The following is a 20,763-nucleotide window of genomic DNA, read 5'->3' on the forward strand; positions in this document are numbered from 1 at the left end:
GATACAAATAATGGATCTTCTGAACTGAAACATTCAGTTTTATATTAAGCTGGTCAAGGTTAACCCGAGGTCTTTCAATTAATATATATATATTTTTTTAATATGCACAGATTTCCACGTGGACTAGTACATTATTACATTTAGCAAATCTACAATATGAAAGTATGAAACAGGAAGGTCTCTGTTTATGTACCTGCAAGTCTTTGTTGAGTATTCGGCCCATTGCTGGGAAAGAACCTTCCTCTTTTTGGTTTGTGATCAACCATGATTTGGCAGCGCGTAGTTCTTCAGGATCGATGAAGATGAAGCCACGAGATTGGGCGAAGGATTTCAGTACAAATGCAGTCAACCTGGAGGAGCAAGAAGTGACAGAGCACAACACTAATGCTTTAAACTGTGAATTTATTTTATGCCACTTGGAAACCCCACATGTAAGTGACCCCACATAAATAGGTACCCCTTTGGGGTCCTAGATGGACTTCATTCGACAGTTATTAACTCATAATGACCCATAAAACTCTTAAAATATAATACTTATTTTCCAAAAAGTGGGGGGTTGTGCTCCAAAAATCTACTTTAACAGAAACACCTAACGGAGTCCATGAGTCAACAGATCCCATTCACTTTCTAAAAACATGCAAACTGCGTGCTAGTTTGTTTTTACTGCAACATGGCATGTCATGACGACATTGCAGGATTCGGCCAAATAATGATACAAGCTGACATCACCACAAGTAAAGGCCAATAAGTAAGCAACTGGGGGTTTGATCACACATGTGCGAAGGAATTAAGGACACCCAAACAAGACTATGAAGTCCTTGAATCAAGAAAAATATTCGAGATTATATTCTGGTTACAGATCTGGGCTGGTAAATGACATTGCCAGTTTGAACCTAGCACCAATGTATTTTTAGAATACCAAAGACATGTCCGTGACATCCTCAGGTACGTGACTTTTCTTCAGCCTCACTAGGAATAAAACCTTACCAGCCTGAACATGGCTCTTTTCAGCTAAACAGGGTCCCCTACAATGGGTGGGAAAGAGAGAAGATGCAAGTCCTCAAGAACTCTTACAGGAGTTTGAGAGATTGCTGGGGGTTCCTAGAGGGGATGTAGTGTAGATTACTACCGCATGTGGCTTTCATTGGATCCAGACGTGCTGATGCCAATGAGTGATGCCAGAAGATGGGTTGGTTGCCAGGTCTGGTCCCATGTCTAAACAACCTCTCTTCTCCATTAGAAAACATCCTCATACGTCACCTACGTCTCCTAAAGCTGCATCTACCTTCCAGGCAATTGTAAATGAAAGTTTCCACTCCACTCCAATGTGTTCCAGAACATTAGGGTATTCTTTTTACCTAGGTGAATTAGATTTGAAGGCCTTGGCATTTCTGGGGCACCAAGGCGCTGATGGGGACGTAAAATACTTGCTGCACCATTATGCCCAATCTTTTCATTAAAAGCCACAATTTCCTGTCCGATCATTCAGCTCAACCTGGGACATATTAACCCAGCACTGAAGCTGATGTTATTTGGGTAATAAATGATCTGTACTGAGGGCGGTTCCGACTTACAATACAAGCATTCTATATAAACATTTTTGGACAAATGTAGATTGTAGATAAGATATTTTATCCAGGATTGAGCCCCTCCAACAGTGAATGCTAACCCTGTGTCCAACTCCGGTAAGAGCCATTGACCTTACATAATTAATGATGGTTGTTCAGGACCACAGGAAGAAATCCCCCAAAACAACCAATAAATCTGTACTGCAGTGACTCGAGTCAGGGAGCTTATTAGTAGTTTGTTAATGAGACTCTAGGGTACAGTCAACTCAGTATTTTACAATCCAAGCCTCTATTAAAAGTCAGACAACCAATAAATGAGTGATTTTAATATTTGTGCCAAGCAAACATTCAGTCAGGAGTTAGTAATTCTTTTCTATGCCATGAGTTCTTAGACAACACAAACATTACGCACCGTCAACCTCAGTTTTAGCCTTGCGTCATAAATCATGATATGAGGAAAAATAACAGGTCCCAAAAACCAAACATGGATGTCTACACAGTTCACCTTTATCTGACTGGGCTGCAGGTTAAATAAAGGACGTGCTCGGAAAAATGACGGTTGCGCTATTGTGATTAAAGCCAATTTCTCGGCAGACATGGCATGTAGAGACTGCACAAGCTAAAAGCTTACCACATGCTTCCGGAGGAATCTCTTTCCCCGAAGGCGCTGTAGGAACCGTCCTGCCTCTTGTACGTAAGCTGCCTCTGATAACCTGCCAGGCACATTCGAAGACCCAAGGCATTGTTTGCACTGCATTCGTACAGACCTTTCAATCACTTTATCATAATTCTTTACACGATTAAGAATTGAGGAGACTTATTTAAGAATGAAGGCATGCTCGGTCTTGCACCTTGAAGTAGGTAGTCAGTGGCCTCTGCCTCCACTTCCAGGCTGAGCTGATGGGTTTTCTGAAGGTACTTCAGCACAAAGACGTTGGGAGCGAAGTGGATCATGTTCTGCTCCCCACAACCAAAGGGAAGCCGGAGAAGCTTGTCAAGGTTGTTAAGCGTGGGGCCCATAATGTCACCTGGGACAAAGCAATCACCATACATCAGGACATTTCGGTCCTTAACTTCTAACCTGAGATGTTTCCAAATATTCTCACCAATCATAGAAGCTGTGGCCCTCTCTGAGCCTGGAACCACATTGTGTGGGACTCCCAGAGTAAAGGCCTCATTGTGGTTCTCATCTGCATCTTCTTTGCGCCAGATCCTGAACTCGCCGACAGAACCCCAGCCGGTGGAGAAACCAATATGATGAACATGAGCAGGAAGTGGTCCGGCCCACTGAAGGATCACGGTCTCGCTGGATGGCTCTAGGCCATGGCCCACCTATCACAAACAAGATTATGTAACCAAAGCAACCGGATACTAATTGCATGAGGGGAATTGCTGCATTTTGGATGAGACATTTTCAGTTAAAACTTGAAAAATTATAAGAGAATGTATTTATACCAATGTATTGAATCAACGGTTTATATTTTACTGAACGCCTGATTGAAAAAATCAGTCTATACTAGGAGTGGCCACCGAACTTTATTGGTAGTTGATGAACGTGCTGTGTTCCTGTTTGTAAAGATCTGGTCTAGAGAAAGTGCGTTGCACAGCATTGTTATGTGATGTTTAAGGAAAACATCAATTCATTTTACTATTTGTGGCTTGTGTTTTGAACATATGTTTCCATGCATTTCAGACATTTTGCCTAAACACATTTGTTTTGCACAATGCGACTTGAATCTGGCTTATTTCGCTTTTTTATTATTATAAAAGGTATATTCTTTTCTAAACAAATTCTGTAAATTAATGTTTGATTGTTTTTTGGTGGATCAATGTTGCGCTGCACTTTGTGCTGTACCCTTGTAAACCACTGTGTCGTCCCCACATGAACGCACACGTACCAATCGACTATAGGCAAGACGTGACCATTTTGATTCAACTATGTAAATCCTTAGTCGAGGACACCCCTTGCCTATTCACAAGTTTTCCATTTTAAAAGAGAGAAGAAATGTGTTGTAGTATTTGTAGGATTTCTGTCAAATGTACAAATGGAAAACGGATGGCTCTTTATAGATTATAAAACAGTTTTTTTTCATGTGCCCATTTATGAGAAATATGGCCTTAATATGGTTATGAATTCAGTTATGGATGTGACAATTCACTTACCTAAGGAAACTATGCTTTAAAAACAAATTAAGGCTTTAAACACTTTAAGAGAGACTTCACATGGGTATTTAAACCATCAAATACTGACATCTGTATGGTGAAAACCTTTGGTATAAACGTAATTTTGAAGTTGAAAATGTATGTGAAATTGCCAGACCTGTTTTGAAACAGACCTAATCTCTTGACTGTATGTTTCTGCATCTGAGAAAATACAAATCTCTAAATGTCATTTTTAGCACATGATATATTCACTATAGAAACTAAACAAAGTATGACTACGCTATAATTCAATAATAACAACGTGGAAACTAATTAAGTTCTACTAAAAAAGCAGTTTGATGAATACTGCATTTTACAAGCACGGGGGACTCGTAATAAGCAACTGCCAAGGTTTGGCAAAAGATGCTTACCCTCAAGCTTCCACAGACCCAGTCAGGAGTCACATTAACGGACGAGAATTTGTCATTAAACCATTTAAAATGGAACATGGATCATCATGCTACAGTGAAAATGAGTCACTATCAAAACAAATTTGACCCCAGTGCTGTGTTATTGCTCCCTGTGGTGAGCAACGTAATGTCAACATTGGATTGGAGCTTTTCTATGCCTTCCTCTAACTGGCAATTGTTACACATCACTGGTTCTTTATAGTGACATCAGCAGTATGACCTAGCGTATTGTCCTGGCACAAGGGTCAGAAGTTGAGAAAATCAAACACAAACAAATACAAAACACACACCCTTAAAAGAATCGTCAAGTCTACAATGTGGCAACATGACACATGCAAAATGTAGATAATCCAAAGAAACTTGTTTTACCCGCACACCACCTTCTCTCCAGCTTATCCAAAAGCTACGAAATTCGTCCCACGAGAGGATGCCCGGCGTTGGGGCGCTAGCAACAGGCTCACCCATCTTGCCCTGTGAGATCCAGGACCGCGAGTTCTGCCGACCACCAAGCACGATCTCCACCATATCCGTGTTGTCGTGGGCAGTGGGCGAGAGGGCGATGTGGGCATCGTTATGGCTTTTGACGGATACTTGAACGTGCGTGACTTTGCTTGGCTTCTTCACGTATTGATACTCGTATTTGTTGGGTGTGGAGATGTGGATTCGTTCTACAATGTTAGGAGTAACATATTGGAGAATAACTGTCTATTTCCTTTGGATGATGGAGCCAACATAACAACCAATAGGGTTTGATAAATAATGAAGAACTGTAAACACTTGTTTACCGTTCGGACAGAAGAAGACGCTGTATGTGTACTCTCTTGGTAAACCTTCAGGCTATGGATGTAAAGCAAGAAGAGAAAGATTTTAATAATTCACTCCAGACTACTTTTTCAGAGGAGATTTACAAATCGTCTCCGACCTCTACGAGCACGCTTCTGCGCACATAGTCCATGCCCGCCGGGATTCTCCTGTCTTCTTGTTCCTCTCCTGCTTTACCCCCTTTGCTGGCTTGTAATCCATCCAAGCAGCAACTCGGCTCACTGTAGGCCAAAGCTCGAGCTGTAATAGAAACAAAAAGGTAAAATGAACTTGATTAAGTTTGCATTTGGGTACATAAAAGGGAGAAAAAGTTGCATGAACAAATTTCACATGAATATACAAGAGTGCAACATTCGAGACCTCTGGCAGCAATTCTTATTTCACAAACCCTGTAATGTCTTCCGAGACCCTGATAGCCTGAGGATAACAGTATACGCACATGGCTCTGCGGCAGAATGGCTGCTCGCCAGCCAAGTCCCTTTTGTATGCGGGTAGTGAAAGGGAAGGACGTGGAGCCAGGGGGACTAGGACAGATCCGTGGGGGTCCCATTGGCCAGCACTGACCTGCAAATTCATTGACATGCCACAGAGCCCCCAAAGAATACCCTCTTATGTACTTTTCCTTGAAGCTGTCCGATTACCCAAAAACACCATTGTTGTCCAGGCTGTTACGTAAAAGGCAACGACACGGTTTTAGAAAAGATGAAATGGCGCAATGTTTACAAAATCGCAAGCGGAGACGAGTGGAGTATGAAAACGTGACAGCGATTGATTACTAAAATGTCACGGTAATGTTCCTATGAATGTGCGTTATGATGAGAACATTATCCTTTTGACATTGTAAAAAAATGAAATCTTACGCAAACAGCAGAGAGAACAAATATACATGTCAAACATGAAGATAGCATATATTAACATTCCTTTAACACTGTTTAAATAGCATCCCACGATGCACTTAAAGGTGGTCATAAAAATGTGCAAAGAGGTCATTTAAAATCTGACTTTCTTTCTTCTGCAGATCACAAAAGAAGATATTTTGAAGAACGTTGGAAGCCAAGCAACATGAACCCCATTGACTTCCATTGTATGCACACAAAACCACATTTGAGACATTTCTTAAAATATCTTCTTTTTTGAGTCATGCATGTTTTAAAAGACGTGGGTAAAAGAAAAACTGAAATATCTATTGGACCAACCTGTGATGTTGGCCGTCACCAATTCCGAAAAGAGTAGGACTATAAAAGTAGGAGTGGCCTCGCCGGGCGCCACACACTTTTTCCGGGTCAAATGGTGTTTCCCTGGGTGACCCACGAACTTGATTCCTTTGGGCACCGATACTTTCACATGGACCTAGAGAGAATGATTGCATAAATCAGTCATGGAATTTCGCCACAGCACATAAACACATGCCGCATTCTCAAACTTATTATTTCCCAAGGGCTCCCGAAGGATTCTGGGGAATTCCAGAGGTGCATTGCACATTTTCCATGCTGCCTAACTTATGGCCTCCCATTGTTCCTGAAGGATTCGACAACGAACCCCTACTGCACATCTCCTCTCTGCTCTCGCTTCTCTCTGGCACTAAATAATATATTTTATTTAACAAAGTACAAGGTGCTTCTGGATCAATAGATTTTCTTGGTCTTGGAACATTATTCCTCTCAATGGTATCAAAATGTTTCATTTGAAATGTTAACCAAATATTAACCAAAACATAAAAACACACACCTCTGCGCAGGTAGAGAGATAGTTGTACACCGTCAATGGGACTTTGGTCTGTTCACCACGGATAATGCTGTATGGCAGGGTAAAGTCGATGAAGAAGGGTTTGAACGTGCGCAGCTCTGCCGTAGGAGCCAGGCCGAGCCCTTTTTCAGCAGAGAGACCAATAGCCTCCGCCATCCAGGTGGTGATTGAATCAGGAAGATCCAAGCGTAACTCTGCCTCTCCGGTGACATTGCTGGCAATTAAATAAGACAGGATGTGCATTAAGCGAAATCATACAGAATTGACCAAAATACATAGACAAATAACTTTTTATGACTGAGAGACTTATCTTCATTCGGAGATATGTGATAGTGGCCTGGTGGCCGTTGATTACTATTTCAGTCCATTTTAACATGCAACATAAACAAACTCATTAAACTTTGAAAAAACACCCAACTAATATATTGTTACCTGACATTGAAGCAGTGCCATATCCATGTTTCTGGGAAGAATGTTCGCCTCTGATTCTCTGCCCTAAAACACCCATTGACAAAAGATGTTTACTTCGAAGTTACTTACTCTAAGACAAATTTTAGGGCCATTTCTAAACGTTGCGAGTATGCGTACCTTATCCCAGACCGGGTATGCGTGGCTGCCACAAGGGTTGATGTGTGCGGTTGAAAAGCAGGCACAGCCTCATCTGTGTACATCCCTCCACTTTGCCTGTGATTCAGGCTCACCATATCTGTCATCACCACCAGCCCGGTCTCCTACAATTGTAGAATTTGGGTTTTAACACATTACCTTGCCATTGCTAACACCTTGTCCTTAAAGGGAGGATTCACCCAAAGGTGAGTTAATGATGACAGAATTTTCATTTTTAGGTGAAATATCCTCTTTACTGAGAAAAAAGTAATGCCCTCACCGTAAAAGCAAAATGGGCATCTTTTGTTATATCCCAGTGCCATGGGAATACAGAAGAGCGTCGTCGCCGTGATGACAATCCTGGCCACCAGAAGTGCCCCTCATCTTTGGATACCCCGAAGGCGTCAGATACATCAAAGTCATGCAGTTCTTTGAACACCTGCAAATTGATACAATAATATAGCTAGCAAATTAACCTCCAGAGTAACATTTAACAAACGTACATAAAGAGATTATCTAATGAGGGCTGACCTTCTCAGGTGTGAGCTGGAAGCCTGGTTTAAGAAGGTACATGCTTTTATCCACAGAAGCTACACATACACATGAGCCCCTCTCGGCTTTGATCTTGAGATTGACCGGACTACCCGGCATAGACTCATTTGTGGACAAAGACAATGAAACCTAAAGAAAAAAGTTGTTTAAGCAACAGTTACACAAGCAATTTAGTCATAGCGGACCCACCCTCGCTTCAAATATAACATATCAAAGTGTTCCATCCCTATTGTATTCAAAGTAGTCATTTCGAAAGCTTGAAAACTTTTCAAAACTTTTTTTATACATTAAAAAACTGAGCTGACATTTTTCAATATTAAATCCTCAGACCAAAAATTAAGTGAAATGAGTTTGGAATATGAGAATTTTTATTAAAAGTTGAAATGCCCTATAATATGTTCAAAGTCAGGCAAGAAACCCACCTCATTTTCAAAGCGAGGCTGAACAGGAAGTTGCAGACTGTCAGTCACCCCTTCGCCGTTGTCCCGCACATAGTACACCAGCAGGCGGCTGAGAGGGGCCATGGAAGGAGTCACGTTGAAATGTAGAACTGACACACAGCTGTCTGTCTCGGCCTGAGTACAGGACACACCAGAGTCTGGACAGAGAGAGAATACAAAGATAGAGGACTGCAAGGAAAGAACAGTTCTTAAAGTGATCGTTGACCCAAAAACAAAATGAAAATTCTGTCATCATTTACAAATGAGAGAGTGAGCAAATGACTACGGAATTGTTATTTATGAGGAGACAGGCCCTTTAAATTTAGAAACTTGATTACATTCGTCTCGTAATTAGTAAAATCTTTAATATTTAATATTATGTTTTTATTACCTTAGAATGAGCTATTTCTATATACATACATCACGGGTGCCCCTGCATGGAATATGCCATGTTGTTTCAGCCCTAAACGGCCAACTGCTCTACAGAGTGTGTTTCGTAATTAAGTTATCTCCTTCAGCTAAGAAGCAAAAACGTGACGACATGTTTGTCCTGTGAGAGCTGCCGTACTGCTTCGGGGGTGAGCCATTGGTTGCAATTCGCAACCCAAGCGCTACATGCCGCTAAAATCTCCACACTGCTCCTTTAAAAATTGAGTACTACAAACTTTCTGTTCTGTTACTGTATCGGTCTACAAATCTCAACATTTTGAACTTCATCTTGTAGTAAACTGACCCGAGTCACATTGTGGTTTAGTGGTGGTGTGTATTTTGGTGTCAAAGGTGATGGTAGCTCTCTTTCCGCGATGGCTCTTGCTGTTGGAATGTCTCTGACCCGACTGGATAATATTCCCACGGGATGCAAGCTCATAGTGCAATGTGAAGTTACAAGGACAGGTGGACTTCAAAAAGATCTCAGCCTCTTGTCCAATCTAAACACAAACAGAATCGTTCATTATAAACATTTTCAAATTTCTAAAATATGTGAAAATATGAGTCATGTTTCATCATGAAGATTTCTGGTTACGAAGTAACAATTTCTTACAATTAGAGGAGCACCAGGGCTTAGAAGCTGGATGTGGCACTTGCTAGGAGAATACCAGCTACTGATGGACAGATAGTTGGGAAGATACTGGTCTCCTGCTGGTATGCCATTGATGGCTGTCACTTTTGACTGTAGTAAAAAAGAAAATGAATGACAATGTCATTGGCAAATTAATGTGAATTGATTTTCCCCCGACCCCATCATTAATACACCCTTGTAGGGTTTGTACCTACAACTAATCCAACCCATTAATCACTATGTTAAACCACCTCAACATCTACTACATCTCCAAATCCTTCCCACTGACCTCCAGCCAGACGTACTGGGCAGCTGTGGGGATGGAGGGGATCTCAAAAACGGCCTTGCCATTGTGCGAGACTAGTTCGCTTGTATACACGTTGTCCTTTGGGGTGAGCTCGGCCTTAACCCGCACCTGCACTCCATCCGCCGGACTCCCATCTGGAAAGGTCACCTCAATCTGGGGTCAGTGGTGAAAAGTTTTTCAAATTAGCATTAATTATAGAAAAAGAAAGCTTTCTGGGCTTCATCAGATAATGATTCTCTACTCACAATCCCCTTGTAGGGCAAGCCGGGCTTGAACTGCTTCCGGGTGTCTTTGGAGTACTTGATGTCGATGAGCTGTTTGTGGACGGGTGTTGAATCATCATACACCGTCTGCCATCCACCGTCAACGCTGTTCACGGTCACCCACATGTTCACTACACCACGGAAATGGTCGGTCACTTCTAAGGGCATCATGTCCTTTACGCAGAGGCTAAAGGCGGCCGAGCCTTTAATCTGTTTAGAAGGAGTCAGTGACTAAGAGTTGGCCATTCGGCATTGGGACTGGGCCCCATAGTCAATAATCTGCTGGTGAAGCTGGTCAACAGGTAAATGCTTTATCATTCCCTTACCTCCATTGATTTCATCACCGGGTGACCAACTTCATGCCTGTAGTAACCAATACCATTCACCGTCATGTTAACTGTTAATTTGCCCGTCACCGGCTTTCCAAAAGTGTACCTGGTGGAAGTCAGGCTGGATGTGAGATTCGTAACTTGTTAAAGCAAATCAGAAGATATGTAATAGATTCTTTCTCTTACCTTGCCTTGACTGATACCTGTTCACATGAGTTAAGATCTCGAATGTAAGGAGGAGGCTCAATGATGATTTCAAACCTGGGCATAACTGTTCAAGATGAGATGAAATGCATTCAGTAATCAACATATAAAACATTAGTCTCCGTGTAGCAATATTGAATAAAAACCTAATTCTTGACGTCAAGGCAATTCCAAGTTTGACAATTTAATCCAATTAATGTTCTAATAATTTGTAGCTGATGTTATTTTGAGACTAAACGTCTTACCATATTTCTGAACTTCAAAGGACTTGTTGTATGTGTGGCCTTGCATCGCCACAAAAACAAACCACTCGCCAAAGACTGGTTGGTCCGACAGTGGGAAGCTCACATTGACGATTCCTGACAACAAAAATAGGAAACATAAAAATCTTAGTCACTAGAATATTATAGGGATAAAATAAAAATTTAGTCATTTGTCCACCCTCGTGCCGTTGAAAACCAGTATATGACTGCTGTGCAACACAAAAGAAGTAAAAGGGGTCAATGTTGTTCTTCAAAATATCTTCTTTTGTGTTAGGCAGAATAAAGAAAGTCATTCAGGTTTGGAATGACACGAGGGTAAATCGATGAAAGAATTTTCTTTTTGGGGAAATACGCCTTTAACACCATATGGTGTTATAGTGTAATACAATGATGGTGTGATGTATCCGTGACAGTAACAGCTCTTACCACAACAAATAGACTTCACTTCTTTCCACTGGATTATACGGGATCCTCTTGGGTCCTGTGTAAACAAAGTGTAATCTTAAAAAGTATGTGGAAAAAGTACTTGCTCTCTTCCTTATCTGCGAAGCTTAAATTTTGCTAGTAAAAATGTAGCAAACTTGGTCCAAACCCAATGATGCTTTTACACAAACTGACCTTGTTTTGACTTTAAGAGAAACACTACAGGAGCCCGTCAATCAAGGTAAAACTACACACACCCTGCCTGACATTTCCTCCGGCGAGAGCCAGAGGCCGACGGTGCCAAACTAACATAAACATGAAACATCGTATACATAGCAAACATTTTTGCCGGTCCCCCTTGGCCAATTGCACAGCTTTCGGAGGAATGTTCTGGAACCGAGCAAAGATGCTTCAAAGCCCAAGCAGCATGTGGGAAAGGAGTGGACATTAGGCACAGATCGGTGGGGGGCGGTGCCCCCAGAACACTCGTTCCCTTTTATCTCCCTCGTCAACCGTTAGCCTCTGCTCAAGGGTCAAACCCAACCCTGCAGTGCGGCTGTCAAGCTCTACAGCTCTGTAACATGGACCCTGCTGGGAAATAAACACACTTTGTGCATCTCAACCTGTGGTCTCCACATCTTCAACTCACCACTACGTAAGCGTCGATCTATAAAACAAAACATGATAAAAGTGATTAGAGGAAGAAATATGACACATAAAGCTACATATTTGAAGCTTCCAGGGTCACGTGAATATTTGTTTCTATACTGCATCCAATTTGAAAATCATTTGAAAATAGAATTTGAAAATCAAAGTGTTTCTGAAAATGTTTGGGCAGCAACCAAACAGTGTTAATTGGGATTATGCTTCTTGCTTCAAAGTAAGTACTCTTTGTAAGTCGACAAAGTCGCTTTGGATAAATGCGTCTGCAAAATGACTAAATGTAAATGTAAAGTACACTTCAGAATTGAATTTCTAGGAATAAGTTGTGATACCTTTTCATTGGAAGGCCTTAGATCTGGTGTGACGGCATAAACATTTATACGAACTAGAAAGAAAATAAAAAAGATTAGTAAGGAACTTAAATGAATAATATAGATCAGAATAAAGAAATGTATACAGGTTTTAAATTCTTTTGTGTTCTGCGAAAGAAAGTCTTATAGATTTTAAATGACATAAACGTTAGAAAATAATGAACTATCCCTTTAACTTCATGAGTAACCCATTCTGTTTGATGTGAAAAGAGACCTTTCTGTTGGGGTTTATAGACCGGTTTGTCGGTCTGGATGAAAACAGTTGTCCCTTTGCTGTCCACCGTCACAGTGGTGTGGTTGTGGAAGATGTATCCACCCTCATTGAGCTGCCGGTTCCCCCAAACCTTCAGATGTGCCTGACCTCTTAGATCTGATGGCACCTGGGCAGATTGTAAGGGTTATAAAACCCCAGTTACGTCCTGCTCATTGCTTTTAATAAAAGTTTAACATACAAGCTAAATTTGTCTGCTAACTTGACTGGCAGGCTTACCTTTATTTTGATGGTGCCTTTATCTGAAATGGAAAATAAAGGATTTTTCATTAATAGCAGATTAGGTGAAACTTGCATCCCACAGAACTAGTGCTGTTGAAACCATTTATATTTATATTCCGACACCAACGTCTGTTGTGGTTTATCTCCTGAACCAAGGGTTGTATTGACCTTTTGAGGTTAAGATACTTCAAAAGGAACATGTGGTAAAACAGCTGTTACCTTTATCTGCTGAATTGAGCATTTCTGATGAGTCAGCTGGAATCTAGTTAAAGGCTACCCGTTCTTTGAGATACAAGACCTGTATACTTCTCACCTCGTACAGTGCCGTGGCTGTGCGCCACGATCTCGCCCTTGACGCTGAGCTGCAGATGCACTTGGGTTTCTACTACAGCGTTGAAGAGGGTCACGCTCACAGATTCTTCCACGCCGGCACGGAAAACCGATGGTGCAGCAATCAGGTAACCCCTGGGTATCAAAGGACAGGCGTACAGAGGTACCTATTACTTTAACACTTTGTTTTGTCTTAAGCTTCCAGACAAAGCTCATATCAAAGGACACATAAACAAAGATGCCTTACCTTGTGGTGCACTAACAAAAATGTCAGATGATCAAACAGGCAAGTGTTTTGTGATTTAATGTAATGAAAAATTGCATGATTATAAAACTTTACTACAGCTCAGGTGTCTTCAATGACAACAACCCAAGATGGAAGTCCAACATACCGGATCCTTCAAACTGACTACAACTGCAGACCTATTAGCATATACAACCACACTAATCACTGGGACACCCAGCTGCTAATTTCAGCCTAATGTTAAACAAAACATTTTATTTGGCCAAAGTCCCTTTCAGTGGGACAAGGGGTACGCCACTAGAGTTGGGTGCCAACTAATAATCACAGACATACATAGATGCCGCTTTAGATGTGACGTTGGTACCTGAGCTGCCATATTGGGGAGGGCAAAACTGCAATGTACATACAAGTGAACGGGGTGAAGTATTTCTAAATAAAGAAATAAAAATCACAGTATGGTTTACATTTCTCAACCAATTTTTAAGTCGGCAAGAAACGGAAGTAGCGATTGTCTTTTTTTCTGCATCTTGCACCCGATTGAAACAACTTATGAAATGAGAATAAAAAATGTAGGGCGGTACCAAGTTGATTTTGTCCGCCGAAAACTGATTGGTTTGTTAAACGGTGAAGGATTTGAATGCCGGTTTGCAATCTGTCAGTCTTTGCAGCCCCGCCCTCGAACCATTCCTCATGACTGGAAGTGAAGAGAGGTCATTTCGAAAGGGGGAGGAGGTTAACGTTTTTGATTAAAAGAGCAAATATTTTAAACACAATGATGTGCACCTACAAATATTTTTGAATAAATACTTCACAGCTGTGTAAAAGAATGAGAATAAAAATATTTAATGTCATGCCGACTTTAACGGTTTATGATCTATGTGGAGGTCAAAAATGTTCAGTCTACAGTCAAACTTTTTATGCTTTTGAAACTTAAAAATTGACAATTTGCATTTCTCTATGTGGCCATCAATGTAGTTTAAACATTCTTGTGAGAACTTCTTGTTTCTCAAAGGCATGTCATGATAAGGGTTAGGGCAACTATAATACAATATTAAATCCATTACCTTAATTCATCAGGCTTTATGACGCTTTAGAATCCAAGATGCCTGGCATTATGTTAGAAATCTCAACCAAGTTACACATATAGTTCCAGTGATTTTGAAAGGATGACAAAAGGACAGACATTTTCAGTTGGAAGGTAACTAACCCAAAATATGCCAAAATAAATAAGATTAATAGCATGCCTGAGGGAGAGATATCAGGTGGTTGGCATAACGGTTCAGTGAGGCCAGAAGCAACTTAAGTATCAAGGCATGAGAAAATCCCCTGCTAGGCATCCATGATCGCATTTGATCCTCACCTACCCATCTTACAATAGTCTCATGTGTGCAGCGGGCATAAATATCTTCAGTGTTTACAAGACAGCACTATCTACACGAAGAAAGAACACCCTCTGGCTGGCTTAAGAGGATGTGGCTCTCTGACAGAGATGGCATTTTGGTTATTGACCTCTTTTTGTGGTGGGCTCTGGTGCTCTAAATTTTTGGCACAGCCTCACGTAATGGGCACGGACACTTGCATTGAGCTGTGCCAAATTATGTGAAAATGACTGATGACGGTCATTGACCCCGGATTAACTGAATGCTTACAGGTTAGGCTTACGAGTATGTTTATTAGACAGAAATCTTGTATTGTGGATCAAAACCAAAGAGCCAAACTCCAAATTGTTTTTGAAAAATAAGAGTTCATGAACACCACAAGTGGGGATGTAACGATTCACCGTGAGCCGGTTGAAAATCTATTATAATATGTGTGACGATTCAAATCGATTGAGAAGTTAAAAGAATCAGTTTACATTACATTTAGTCATTTAGCGTGTAATGTTAACTGCGATTTTATTAACTTCTCAATCGATTTCAAGGGGGATTTTAACTTCAACATAGATTTATGTAGTAAATGTGGATATGCTGATATTTCTTAAAAAAGTCAAAGTTAGGAAAAGCACAGGCAAAGTCTTAGTTTGTCTATTAAAGAGACTTTTGTATTAAACTTTTTTAAAACTGCTATTGAGTTATTTGCCATGAAATACGACAATGTTCAATATTAGAGAAATAATAAAAGGGCAGTTGTTCATTTTTAATTTGTCTCAACTCATTCTGTAAAAAAAAGATCGGGAATAAAATCGCGTCGTGAGATCATTAATCGCGAATCGCGTCGTGAGATCATAATCGTGAATCGCATCGTGAGCTGAGTGAATCGTTACATCCCTAAACAAAGGTCAGTGCCACCGCTTTTAAACATTCTATTGACTTCTCGCAAAAAGTGCTTAAGTAAATTAAATTCAGTGCAAAAGCATGTACAACAGCTTGTACCTGGTCAAAACTCAATGGTTACCCTAGTCACTTAAATGCAAGGGGCGAAATGTTATTTGTTGCTGACACCCACACCAAATATCAACAGCTGTGGGTACACAAGGACAGGAACAATTGATGCCGGGAAACAGTGCTGCTTATCAACTAACGGCAAAGATGCAGTTATCACCTGACCGCAGTTTAGTTAAAACATTGAAGAAAATACACATGTGTAAGATCAAATGCATGCTCATTTCTAATATACCATTCATCCGTAACATCGCTCCATTTAAAGGACACGCATACTTACTGGCTTTCTTGTGAATGAACTCCAGTAGTAATAACGCACACGATTACGGTCCAAGGCAGCGTCCAAAAACTGTGCCTGACGTGCAACTCTCTCATTATGTTTCATTTGTTTTTTTCTGTGTATGCTGCTGGAAGGTTGTTGTCACTGTGACTGTTTCGAATAGCAAATTGAGGAACGCAAGCATCCAAACTATCCACGAGGGGTAAGAACGAGCTTCCGCTCCGTCCGCTTCAGCGCGTGCGACGCTTTAATCCCGGTCGCAAATCTCGGTTTATTTAAACTTCTCTCCACACGTAAAGACAATCCCCCTTGGCGTGTCACATTTATCCGCCTCGGCTCCGATTGCTCATATTTCAGCATTAAAAATAGTCTCCATCCACTCCACCCCTCGTGTAGCACGGTTTCGTTAACGCACATCAGATTCGGTGCGCTGAGCTCCACGGCCAGTAATGTAAGGGACTGCTGCGCTCGCCCCTTTGAACTCTCGAGGCTTTTGTCTCTTTAAGTGGTGTGTCAGAACAAGTCTAACGGAGCCCCTCTGAACTAGTAGAGGCAAGACCCCACTCTCCCCACCACACGGATTATAAACTTCCACGTCCGACAGACAGGACTAACGTTCCTCTGAATTTGGTTTATTTAAATAAGGACATGAACGTTTCATTCATTTACATTTTGTAATGTAATCGATGTAATTTATCGTTTAACTAAAAAAAACGTACAGGACAGATTACAAATTCAAATTTAAAATGTAAAAGTAAAAATGCGTTTTAGTCAAAAGTTGAAAAGGGCATGAGATTTACTCCGGAGGCATAATAAGAGTTTTTTTGACGCATGACGCTGACGCCACCCAGTGGCGGGTGAGCACGAGACATGTACATTTTCTGTTTATTTCGTGGAAAATACATTTTAAAGCGCATAAAACAACTTCGGCGGAAATAAAGTTTAATGTGCGGTACATTTTCGTGGCTCTCTATAAATGTTGAATAAATAAATTGAGATAAAATTAATTCACGAGTGACAATAACCAGTTTTACCAAGAATAATTATTTCGCTGTTGTCTTCTGTTCCGTGTTTGACAATCTCGTTTCGATCTTTTGACAGCTTCTTCGTTGTTTATTTGCAAGTTTCTTCGCAATACACAAAATTCAAAAAGGCCTTTTAATTTTACGCATGCCTTAGTTTAATTCGTGCAGGCGCAGTCAGGTGTGACGTCATTGCGCGTCATCACCTGCGAAACTAAACAGGAAGTGAATGCTTACAGCAGCGTGACTGCGCCGAAACACATGTTGCAAATCAGTAAATGTATCAGCCGACCAAAAATATCCACAACAACGCTTTCGTGACACCATGGTAAGTTTGTTTTGGTGTATACGAAGTAAATCGTGTGGCTATGGAGTGTTATTGTGTACAGGTACGTTAGTAACGTTAGAATGCAGAGTCATGAAAAGTGTAATGTGTGCATATTGTAACACATATGTGTAAAACGTATATTCTTATATTTCAATAACATAATATCATTATAAAGCAATACTGATAATGCATATAATACATGTTTTCTTTCAATATATTCTTGATTTCTAACAAGAAGTAGCATGGTAATACTATGAATGAATTGGGTTATAATTCTATGGTGTAGATCTCAACTCTTCTGTCCTCATCTGTTTCTTCAGGCACCTACAGATTTGAAAAGTTTGGTGCAAAGGTTTTACGTTCTTCAAGCCGAGCGTGTGGAGGCCTACAAGCTTTTTGATGAGTATGTTTTTTCCTGTCTTTTTATGATGTTATTTAAGGTATGTTGATGTAATTGTATTTTTTCACCCAGGGGTCATGAAGCATACTTGAGGACGGGTCCGCACTATGACTTTGAGCACTACAAACAGCTGATACATGAGATAACAAAAGCCTTCTGTGGCATTTCCAAAGAAGTTCTGGAGATTAAAGAGCAACTGCACCAAGACCACGACCGGCCTGACCTCTCCGAGCACATGGAAAAACTGCAAATTAAAGAGAAGGAAAAGCTAGAGCAGGTTAGCACTGGAATGTATAACGTTGATGATTAAATACTAGTGTTTGGTCAAAGTGAGCGCTTTGCATTGTGGGAAACACTATTGCATGTTACGGCAATTGTTGCAGACATTAGGGTATTCCACAAATACATACAATTTGCATTCATGTGTTTTATAAACAGGAATAGTGGAGTGGTAGTATGTTCTTTTGAGAAAGTGCTCCATTGCACACGCTGATCAGAAAGTCAAATGCTCAGATAAACATGTTCATATACATATTCAGATAAACACAGTCATTAGCTGCATTTCAGGCATGCCTAGCTTGTTCTACATCATCCGATTTGGCCTCACACAAAAGTTTAGTTTGCTTAAACAGAGCATCAAGTTGCATTCAAACCAGCTGTATCCAATATAGGCACTCTGATCTGGTATATGGATAGAACTGCAAATGCATTAAACCAACAATGTACACAAATGTACACGCTAATGCATTTTGTGTATCGTTTATAGACGGCTAAGTTACAGCTGGCCAAGCAAAATGTCCACGATCACCCAGAAAACGAAGACTTTCAGGAGAAGGTTCGACAGCTCAAACAAGAGTAAGTAAAACTTTATTGCCATTGTTTTGAATGATTTTTCAATTTCATGAGCAGGACACAACAGTTTAATATGTGGAAGATATATATCAGAAATGTACAAGGTTCATAATTTGAAATACTTAGTGCTACAACAGTGAAAACATAGAATGATTCACAATAATAGTAATTTTCAACAATATTTGATAATCACAATATCTTATAATTGCATATCCTCAGCACAATTATCGTGATCATATCACACAGAAATAGTTAAAGTTACTAAATAAATCCAGAATAAGTACATTAAGAAAGTTTACCGTCCGTGAAACTATGTTGCTAATATTTATATTTGTTTAAATTGTGCCTTTTTAAAGAGGTACTGTGTTTCGTTCCCTTATAATGCTTTTGCGATGCTTATTGCAAAGAATGTTCCACATGTGTCAGCACATGGTTTATAAAGAAGACTAAACCGTGTAGATAAACTTGTAACGGTACATTTTCTACCGAGGCGAGTCATGACTGATGTTTTCTTTAGCAGACGTATCCGTGTCTTTGTTTGGAATCTCTCATGTCTACTACATCAGCGAGGGTCCGTTTGTTGTTCTTTAAATTCATGTTAAACCACGAATTACGCTTCGGATGGCAATTAAATTACCAGCCATGACAAATGACATCGTATCTACTCACCCAAGCCAAATTTGACTTATGCGAGTTCATTTTGGTCACCGGATCTCGCAATGGACTCGAATGTTTTAAATAGCTGGGGTTAGTAGACCGTTCCAAACTGTTTACACTAGTAGATATTTAGTGGATGTTGCTTATTGGCTCTGAGTTGGTAACTAATGTCTGGAGTTAAGCTTCAGATTAAAAGCATCTGTTAAACGGCACGTAATGAATCAGTGAAACAAATGAACCTGACAACATGTCATTTGCTGTATCATTAATGCTCTCAGCCTGGTTTTAATGTACGTGCCATACCTGGTGTTTATTACGTGGCAATCTCTCATTGTTAAGCCTGTCTTCCTTTCCTAATGGAGTGTTTGCAAACAAGGCTCGGATCAGGTATCAGGTTAATGATGATGACCTATTATTCTCCGGAATGGTCCTATTAAAGATCTCTCTCTCTGTGTTTCTCTGTTAGTATAATAAAGAATAAAGAGGCTCTGGCTGATATTCTGCAAGACTTCAAGTATGACTCGGAGGAACCTGAGTGAGATGGTTTCAGTCCTCTCTGAACTTTCTTGTCTTGTGGAGAATAATGTAAGATATCAATGTTTTTTTCCAAAGTAGTCGAGAGTCTGCGGTACTGCTGTACTTAAGAGCTTTGCAATGTTTCACTTTTTTTATCTTCGCTTTTTGATTTTTATGGTCAGAACATGTTTTTGTTTGTTGAGTTTAGTTGTTGACTCCGTTGTGAATAGTATTCATGCTCATATGCATTATATTGAAAATATAGAAAAATGAGTAATGTTCCTTAAATATTTTGTTTACAGATAAAACAAGATCTTTGCATAATGATACCGTATTCACATAAAGCTTTTGAAAAGTAAATGAAATGGTTTAATTAAAAATCTACAAATATTTCACATTCTCTTTCTTATTCCTAATTGTGTTTACAAATCTTCACAATTCAAAACATATTTAAATGGTTTAGCTTGAAAATACATATTTGTAAAATGAACACTGTATGAAACAATTTGTATTAAAAAAGTAAAAAAAAACATTTCAAAGCTTTTTGAGTCAGTAACATTCATTTGACCCGTTTGATCCCTAAATGCAACACTTTGCATTACAAACACCTCTAAATAACTACAGGTTTCAATTCCGCAAATGTAATCTGACGTCTTTGTATGTCTTATGTAACAGAACTCTTTGCTTTTAAAGGACATATTGTTTTGCACATTAAAGACATGTGTGCAATAGTTTTATATTGACGGTAATGGTGATAATTTACATGTAAACGTAAAAGTAACATGCATAACTTATTCATGTTGCAATGCATGCTGGGAACTTGCAAACCGTTATCAAATATTTAATATGAAATTGTTTATTCGGACAGCTCTGTTAGGATAGTTGGATCAACATTTCAGAGAATTCAAAAGAGATAAAAAAAAATGATAGCAATTTCTTAATATCAGTGACTCAAAAAGCCACCTATGCAAGATAAAATGTTATTTCTTATTTTACAATGTACATAAGCATGACCATAGTTTTTTATAAGA

The 20,763-nt window shown here is 39.9% G+C and overlaps 2 protein-coding genes across 4 annotated transcripts in view; one reads left to right on the plus strand and one right to left on the minus strand.

The window, feature by feature from the left end:
• Positions 1–16,497, minus strand: part of cpamd8 (C3 and PZP like alpha-2-macroglobulin domain containing 8) — a 30,301-nt gene extending 13,804 nt beyond the window's left edge. The window contains exons 1-28 of one of the 2 annotated variants that reach the window (XM_079471466.1): positions 15,958–16,189; positions 13,036–13,187; positions 12,720–12,742; positions 12,444–12,609; positions 12,191–12,243; positions 11,845–11,862; positions 11,199–11,253; positions 10,755–10,868; positions 10,492–10,576; positions 10,303–10,411; positions 9,959–10,186; positions 9,696–9,866; positions 9,389–9,517; positions 9,080–9,275; positions 8,329–8,504; positions 7,886–8,035; positions 7,635–7,793; positions 7,337–7,479; positions 7,181–7,243; positions 6,731–6,962; positions 6,199–6,352; positions 5,103–5,242; positions 4,966–5,017; positions 4,550–4,848; positions 2,675–2,900; positions 2,420–2,596; positions 2,200–2,281; positions 194–350 (exon numbers count right to left, since the gene is read on the minus strand). In XM_079471466.1, coding sequence (XP_079327592.1) covers positions 194–350; positions 2,200–2,281; positions 2,420–2,596; positions 2,675–2,900; positions 4,550–4,848; positions 4,966–5,017; positions 5,103–5,242; positions 6,199–6,352; positions 6,731–6,962; positions 7,181–7,243; positions 7,337–7,479; positions 7,635–7,793; positions 7,886–8,035; positions 8,329–8,504; positions 9,080–9,275; positions 9,389–9,517; positions 9,696–9,866; positions 9,959–10,186; positions 10,303–10,411; positions 10,492–10,576; positions 10,755–10,868; positions 11,199–11,253; positions 11,845–11,862; positions 12,191–12,243; positions 12,444–12,609; positions 12,720–12,742; positions 13,036–13,187; positions 15,958–16,052 — 3,804 coding nt within the window. In that variant the 5' untranslated portion in view covers positions 16,053–16,189. Of the gene's footprint in view, positions 1–193; positions 351–2,199; positions 2,282–2,419; positions 2,597–2,674; positions 2,901–4,549; positions 4,849–4,965; positions 5,018–5,102; positions 5,243–6,198; positions 6,353–6,730; positions 6,963–7,180; positions 7,244–7,336; positions 7,480–7,634; positions 7,794–7,885; positions 8,036–8,328; positions 8,505–9,079; positions 9,276–9,388; positions 9,518–9,695; positions 9,867–9,958; positions 10,187–10,302; positions 10,412–10,491; positions 10,577–10,754; positions 10,869–11,198; positions 11,274–11,844; positions 11,863–12,190; positions 12,244–12,443; positions 12,610–12,719; positions 12,743–13,035; positions 13,188–15,957 lie in introns of both variants that reach the window. The other variant, XM_079471467.1, reaches the window with a different exon arrangement.
• Positions 16,498–17,136: 639 nt separating this feature from the next.
• On the plus strand, positions 17,137–20,467 carry rex1bd (required for excision 1-B domain containing). 2 transcript variants are annotated; one of them, XM_079471469.1, is made up of 5 exons: positions 17,137–17,307; positions 17,628–17,710; positions 17,780–17,984; positions 18,474–18,562; positions 19,683–20,467. In XM_079471469.1, the coding sequence occupies exons 1-5, from the start codon at positions 17,305–17,307 to the stop codon at positions 19,753–19,755; spliced, it is 453 nt and encodes a 150-aa protein (XP_079327595.1). In that variant the 5' UTR covers positions 17,137–17,304; the 3' UTR covers positions 19,756–20,467. The 2 variants fall into 2 exon arrangements, with proteins under 2 accessions (XP_079327595.1, XP_079327594.1); XM_079471468.1 differs by having other exon boundaries at positions 17,190–17,368; positions 19,683–20,250.
• Positions 20,468–20,763: the final 296 nt, after the last annotated feature.

The sequence above is a fragment of the Barbatula barbatula genome (assembly GCF_947034865.1).
Source record: "Barbatula barbatula genome assembly, chromosome: 13".
Lineage (NCBI taxonomy): Eukaryota > Metazoa > Chordata > Actinopteri > Cypriniformes > Nemacheilidae > Barbatula > Barbatula barbatula.